This window comes from Odontesthes bonariensis, chromosome 17, assembly GCF_027942865.1.
Source record: "Odontesthes bonariensis isolate fOdoBon6 chromosome 17, fOdoBon6.hap1, whole genome shotgun sequence".
NCBI classification, from domain to species: Eukaryota; Metazoa; Chordata; class Actinopteri; order Atheriniformes; family Atherinopsidae; genus Odontesthes; species Odontesthes bonariensis.
In genome coordinates, this window is record NC_134522.1 from 23,589,477 (window position 1) to 23,596,489 (window position 7,013).

The 7,013-nt window shown below is 39.3% G+C and overlaps 1 protein-coding gene across 2 annotated transcripts; it reads left to right on the plus strand.

The window, feature by feature from the left end:
• The first annotated feature begins 1,309 nt into the window (after positions 1–1,309).
• cox16 (cytochrome c oxidase assembly factor COX16) lies at positions 1,310–6,803 on the plus strand. Of its 2 annotated transcripts, XM_075488065.1 has the most exons (4): positions 1,310–1,462; positions 2,108–2,185; positions 3,989–4,057; positions 6,299–6,803. In XM_075488065.1, exons 1-4 carry the CDS (start codon positions 1,403–1,405, stop codon positions 6,410–6,412), a joined length of 321 nt encoding a protein of 106 aa, XP_075344180.1. In that variant the 5' UTR covers positions 1,310–1,402; the 3' UTR covers positions 6,413–6,803. The 2 variants fall into 2 exon arrangements, with proteins under 2 accessions (XP_075344180.1, XP_075344181.1); XM_075488066.1 differs by lacking the exon at positions 2,108–2,185.
• Positions 6,804–7,013: the final 210 nt, after the last annotated feature.

The following is a 7,013-nucleotide window of genomic DNA, read 5'->3' on the forward strand; positions in this document are numbered from 1 at the left end:
TTTACTTATTGCTGAATGTTTTACATTATTCAAATAAAGGTTATTTTCTACTCGAATGTAGAAATCTCTAATTTTCAAATGCCAACATCTACACGAATTTTCCTTTCCAAAAAATGTGTGTGTTGTGTTTAGTATAAACAAAAAGTTCATATATCTGGAATTAATTTAGTCCTGCATAAAGTCTTACTCAAATTGAGTTAAATTAAAGCTTTGTAGTTGGAGCTGATATATCCTAATATATCACCCAATATTCTTGAAAATATTTATTTATTGTACCTTTAACTGGCTGTAATATTAGATTAGTGGGTTTATTTAATGGGTAAGTATCTGGACAACATTTACTTTGAGGTCTTCGTTCTCCTTGATTGAGCCTCTTTGTATAGTTCAGAGAATTTGCTTGTTCATGCAATGGCTCCATTTGTCGTCGGCAAATTATTTCACATTCTTTTTGTGAAAAAATATAGATCCTTCTTTATAATTTTATGTTATCTTGTAATGATACTGATCAATGATATCAGTTACTAAGCAACAACTTTACAGGTAAAGATCTTTGTGGTTTTTTTCAAAGTTGAGTATCAATTTCAACCCAATTTAGTGAAAACTAAACAACTGAAAAGACTTATGATTCGCGTACAAAGAATCCCAAAGAAGAACTGAAGGATTTTACAAGTGATGTTACAGTTTTACCTTATTTGAAGTTTGCATTAGTATATATTGATTACCATTAAACCATGTAACATGAACTAGGAGGATTGAGTTAACATGGAAATACACATTTTATGGAGTAAGTCACCTTGAGATTGGAGAACAATTCAGTCCAGTGTTGGTACCATGCTAATCATTTTGCAATTACCCCATTTCTGTCATTTTAATTGTGTAGTTTACTCCATATAAACTATCAAATGTGCTATTAATGGACTTATAATAAGCCAAATGAAAGATCAAATATTCAGGGTAGGTGGGTTGTGGACAAAGAATATTTTGGACTTGTGTTTGTCAAACTGTACATGCTCACAGAATACAGTCTTTACACACTATGTAACGTCGGTATGGATTACATGTTAGAGATAAATCATCTTGAATAGCTGCAACTATGGAAAGAAGCATTAGAACATTTCTATGCTGTGTGAAATGGTAAGCAGTCGACAAAGTGTGTTCAAAAGATTGGACACAAGATGCCTTTGTGTACTTTAGTTTAACCATAGATATTTAGAGTGTCTATCTTAAAACGTGTTTAATTAATTCAGAAAAATTACTGGTGGGACAAGTATGGGAACTATTGATCGAGTCCACACACCTACACGGACCATTTACCAGGTTGGACCTATGCAGGAAGCGGGACCCAGCTGTGACCTGCCTGGTGTTTATGTCTGTAAAATGGGCTTTTAGCTAGAGAGGAGTCATGTTTAACTTTAAAACCCTGCAAAAAAACAAAACGGTCAGATATGGAGTGCCCATGCTTGTAAGTGACTTTTATGGTTTTACATTTTTTATGTTTACGTAAACGAAGCGGTGCTAGCTTCCACTTGAGCTACTTAGCTCTTACATGAATTCACAACACTTCTCTTTGGCGTCAGTGAGTTATATTAATCGTTAAATGATCATAAAGATATAACATCTTCGGAACCACGTAGTAATTGCAGGTTAAAAATGAATCACTTTTGAAAGCACGCGTCGCTTTTATTGCATTTTCTTCCTTCCTTGCAACGTTACCACACCTGTTTACACGTAGCTTCATAGCAGGTTGTTAAAGCTTTTGGATGTCACGGTGCCACATGACACCACTGCAACACACATTCAGATAGCTATCAATTTCTAATGCCCATGTCTCTTTATCTCAGACATCTAAGGCAGTCGTCTTTTTATAAGTGATACCTGTGAACACCTAGTGCGTTAAAGTTATAACACATTATGCTGATGAACTTTTCAACTGGCACAATCTGTACAGTTTAATGCATCAAAAAGGACTCAACTCGTTGTAATCCAAATTTACGAGACAAATCTCCCTATAAACGTAGTCAAGCTCATTGCACAGTCACAACACGAATACGTAAAACGCTTGTGAATAGGTTGCTAACCACAGATATACTTAAATGTTTTGTTTCAGTTGCTGGTAGTTGGTGGCTCCTTTGGCCTTCGGGAGTTTACACAACTCCGATATGATGCCCAGAAGATCAGAAAAAGGGTTGGTACTAAATTTAGCTTTTTGAAATAAATAAGTAAACAAATAAAATTCTCTTTAGTTAGTTTTTCGTAAACATACAAACACTTTTAGTGTTAAGACGAAAATATCCATTAAACACATTGGCCAGTCAGTGAATACACCCCCCAGTGGTTAGAACTGAAATTGCACCCTTTGCCTGTTTGTGCGCTGTTGAAAGATACACATGAAAAATGTTTTTTTTTGGGAGGTGGGGTGGGGGAGCTGTCTGATTCTCTCATATGAATTTCAATCATATATTCAGTTGATCAATCAGTCAAAGAGACACTGCAGGCATACAGTTTCTAAAGGCGTCTCCAACCCATTGAGAGGGAGTCTGTTCAATTGCAACACTTGAGAAGAAGCTCTAATAATTCATTAAATGATAGCCAATTCATTGAAATGACAAGAGACTGACTGCTTTATAAGGAGCCATTACAATCTGATGATCTGGCTGCGAGGGGAAGTAGCTGCTTTGTGCTATTTTACGGTGACAGACGTCATCTGGGTGGGAGCCAGATGGCATCTTTACTATTATTGGTCATGTCAGGCGGCAGTAGATAACGAACGATGGTGCTGGAGGAGCGCATTGTGCCCCTGGCACTGTGTCTGTGCAGTGGCCCCCATACGACTCATCCAAGCCTCTGATGGGGCCTGCAGCATACCTCTCGCACCTCTCGAGCCTCTCGCACCCCATGGAGTAAAAACTCTCCTCCCCTCAGTGTGTGGGTTCACGTTTGACTTAATACATCTCAGCGGTTGTGAATTGCTGCACAAGTAAAATAAATTTTTTAGGTTTTAGATGAATTATTACCAGCTGATTACATTATTTTGCTCCTGCAGATATTTGCTTACTTAAGTCACTGAAACCACTGTCTGAGATTAAGTCCTGTGCGATCCAATTTGCATTTCCTCTTCAGTGATTTAATTTAGCCTGAAGACAGATATGAACTTTAAGGCTTTTTTCGCCCTTGTGTTGAGGATTTTTCAGCTTTTATCACTTCTGGTTTTCACGGCTTTTTCTCTTTTTAGAAACTTATGTATTGAGCACAGCTGTAAAATATTTCCACTGTCGGTATTGTTCACATTTCTGAGGCTATTATTTCCCTGCTCTGACAGCTGCAAAATATCCTTAATATTATTTATCAGCCTTGGTAATATGGGTCTAATTAGTAGTCAAACATGGAGTTGTGAAAATGATCAGTCTCACACATAGTCATGGCATTGTTGCTTTGAAATATTAGAACTCATTAAAAGTAATGATTCAGAATGGGATTTATTCCAGGCTTGTTCTTGAGCAAAATCAATTAGAATCCAAAGTTCTGAGAGCTACTTTGGATCAGAATCGCACACCAAATCCTTTGAGTTTGTTTTTTTTAATTATTTTTTCCTGAATTTGGCAGTTGATGCAGAATCAAGGAAGTCATTTACAGATTTATTTAGATTCTCCTCTTGTTTTGGAAATGCTGGACTTGGACACTGACGACAAGAAGTCTGCAGTGCTAACCAAAACTTATTAAAGAAAACAACTTGCTGATGCCATCATCTGTGCATCGATGATGATGCCATCTTAAGGGGCTTAACAGTGCTGAAGTCTGAAGTTACAACCATACAAACCTTTTTCCCCCACATAAATTGCTACCACCAAAATCACTGACAAACAAGAAAATCGTCCACATGTTGCCACTCCTGTTTTCATCTTCTTTTCTTTGATTTGTTTGAATTGTCCTTTGCTCTCTTTTGACACCGCTAGCCAGAAAGCTTGATTTCTTCTCTGCTCTCCCTCAGCTCGATCCTTCACTGGAGGCCAAAGTGAACGCCGAGAAGCAGTCGGTCATGTTGGAGGAGGAATATGAGGTAAGGAGAGCCAGGCTGAGAGACTGGATGTAGGAAGATGGAAAAAAATCGAACTAGTGTTGTGTGTCTTCAAGAGTGCTCTTATAGGGTGACCTCAGTCTGCAGAATGCCAGCGTTTTCATGTTCTGCGTCCTTCTTAAAACGTTCTTAGTTTACGTATTTTGACAAGAATGGATGTGCTGTGCTTGTGAAGAGCTGGAGGAAGTGGCCGGGGACAGGGACGTCTGGGTCTCTCTGCTCAAGCTGCTGCCCCCGCGACCCGATCCCCGGACCAGCGGAAGATGATGGATGGATGGATGGATGTGCTGTATACTTTATCTGTGTTTTTTAGCATTATCTTCACACCGCAAACACAGGCATAAAAACAGCAGATCAAAGATTAATAGAGCAACATTTATTACTCACGTTAGGGATCAATCTAGTATCGAGTATCAAATCTCAGTCGCAATCAAGGGGATTTTTTTGACTGATGCGTAATGAGGGTTAAGGTTGCTGAGTACACCTGAACTACCGATCTCCAGTGTTCAGTGTGAGGTATTTAGCATGTGGCTAATTAGCGCATTGATACAGACATTAATTTTTATCCTTTTTCTCAGCCACTATAGATATATTTATGTCACTGATGATATACACACTGCTTGTATGTTCTTGAAGAAAACAACTGCAACTAAAAATCAATAAAAAAAAAAAATCACTGAATCAGTTGGAGGTTGTCCCAGTGCGGGATCATGGGAGGCACAGCGGGATGTTCCAGTGAGGCAGGTACCCGTAGCCCAGACATGCTGCTTTCAAGGTCATTGTGGCGCAAAACACTGTTTTCAGTGTTATTGTAGAACAGTTATTGTTTGGTATTATCTGCTTACTTTAAGGTTTTATTTTATGTTTTATTTTTTCTTGCAATTTTACTCGAGCAGTTTAGCACAAAGCTTAATGAGGATTGTCTAGAAAAAAAAAAATTATTTAGTTTCAGTTTGCACTGAGGATATTTTTTTTTTGTTTGAAAATAATTGAAAATGAAGACTGGGAGGCATTTTCTGATATATATTCCTTTTCATATGATCATTTTTGGTAGAAATGTAATCATAATGTCCTTGTGGTGTGCAGTTTGGAACTACACAGACTTAAAGGGATAGTTCGCCTCTTTTGACATGAAGCTGTATGACATCCCATATTAGCAATATCATTTATTAAATTTGACTTACCCCCCCGCTGCGTCCCGTGAGCCGAGTTCCGGCCGAGTTTTGGCGTCCACGAAGTTGGCTGGGGCCACAAAAATAAAGCGTTTTGCTTCTCAAAATAATATGCGTTCAAATGAGTAATACATTTGCATCACAAAATCGTTCATCCAGAAAAAGTCAGACCTCACAATCACTGGGCACTTTTTCTCTCTCCCTTCGTATCACTGCGTTCAGCCACCTGCTGATAGCCGCACCTGTTACGGTGTTTACTGCTCGGAAGCAGGGGACTGCTCGGTCTGCACTTCGGTCTGCGCGGTCTACACAGCCCGTAGTGATACGAAGGGAGAGAAAATAGCGCCAAGTGATTGTGATGTCTGACTTTTTCTGGATGAACGATTTTATGATGCAAATGTATTACTCTTTTGAACGCATATTGTTTTGAGAAGCAAAACGCTTTATTTTTGTGGCACCAGCCAACTAGCCGGACTACCTTCGTCAACGCCAAAACGAGGCTGGAACTCGCAGCAGGGGGTAAGTCAAATTTAATGAATGATATTGCTTGTATGGGATGTCATACAGCTTCATGTCAAAAGAGGCGAACTATCCCTTTAAATTACGTGGATCATTAGCGGGGACAAAAGATCCTGATCTATCTTTGCCTCCTCATGAGAGATAGATTAGATCATTTTAGTTTTGTATTTTTAAAGAGAAGATACAGAAGATGAATACAAACTCTTCCCAGTTGTTTATTCTGAAGTGAGGCAGAGTTTCTGAAGCCATCCTGCCATCTGACAAGCATTTCTTAATAAGCACGCAGTCTGTTTGACCCAGCAGATGGTCAGAAATGTCTCCGTCAGATTACAAGAAGTAAACTGCGAGAAGACTCCCAAACCCAATTTGAGATAACATCTTGTGTTTTCACTTTTTGTCACTAATGATGCTAACACGCGTATGCTTACGTTGAATTGAAAAATCCAATGCGGTTGTAAAGGCTTTTTTTCTCCTCCTTTTGACATTAAACTACGTGCGTCCTGAAGTTGCGCGTTGTTGTTTTTCTCTGCAGAAGATGCAGAAAGTTGATTTGGATGAGTGGAAGAACATCCGTGGTCCTCGTCCCTGGGAGGACTCGAAGGAATACCAGGAGCAGCAGCGCAGCAGGCTGAGCAAAAAAGACTGAGGCTCCAGGCTGAGCAGGCTGCACACACACACACACACACACACATACACACACCACAACAGCACAGGAACGGACACGAACACGAGAAGGTCTGTGGAGACGATATCACTGACGCAGAGTTATACCAGACACTGCAGCTTCAGGGTCTGGACTCAGCTTGTCTGCTCTTGGCTTGTTTTGGACCTACATCTGTGGAAAAGTGCATCAGCAATAAGTTCCAACAAATCCAGGACTACTTCAAGTTAGAATTGCGCCACATGAGATAAGTCTGTCCTCTATTTGGAGTTTGTAGTAACAAACAACCCCTCAGCTGCCACACAGAGCAAAAGGAGGCTATTATACAGTGTATGAATATGTGATTTCTATGTCTCAATAAATTATTGCCCTTGTTCCTAAGTGTTACCTTTTGTTTCATTTTCTTTTTGACAAAAGCTCATGGAGGTGGTCTTTGTTTACAACAGAATTGCATTGATTTACAAGCTGAAAGTATAAAAGAATAAATAACGTAACAGTTGAGCCTTTCCTCCGGCTTTATGGGTTTCAGCAGTAATCTGTTTTTCTGACAGTTATTACTTTGAATGCGGAGGATTGATTGCCTTTA

Coding starts and splice junctions, on each gene's coding strand:
- cox16 (XM_075488065.1), top strand. CDS start 1,403: ATGTTTAACTTTAAAACCCTGCAAAAAAACAAAACGGTCAGATATGGA. Junction 1,463..2,107: donor GATATGGAGTGCCCATGCTT/GTAAGTGACTTT, acceptor GTTTTGTTTCAG/TTGCTGGTAGTTGGTGGCTC. Junction 2,186..3,988: donor CCCAGAAGATCAGAAAAAGG/GTTGGTACTAAA, acceptor GCTCTCCCTCAG/CTCGATCCTTCACTGGAGGC.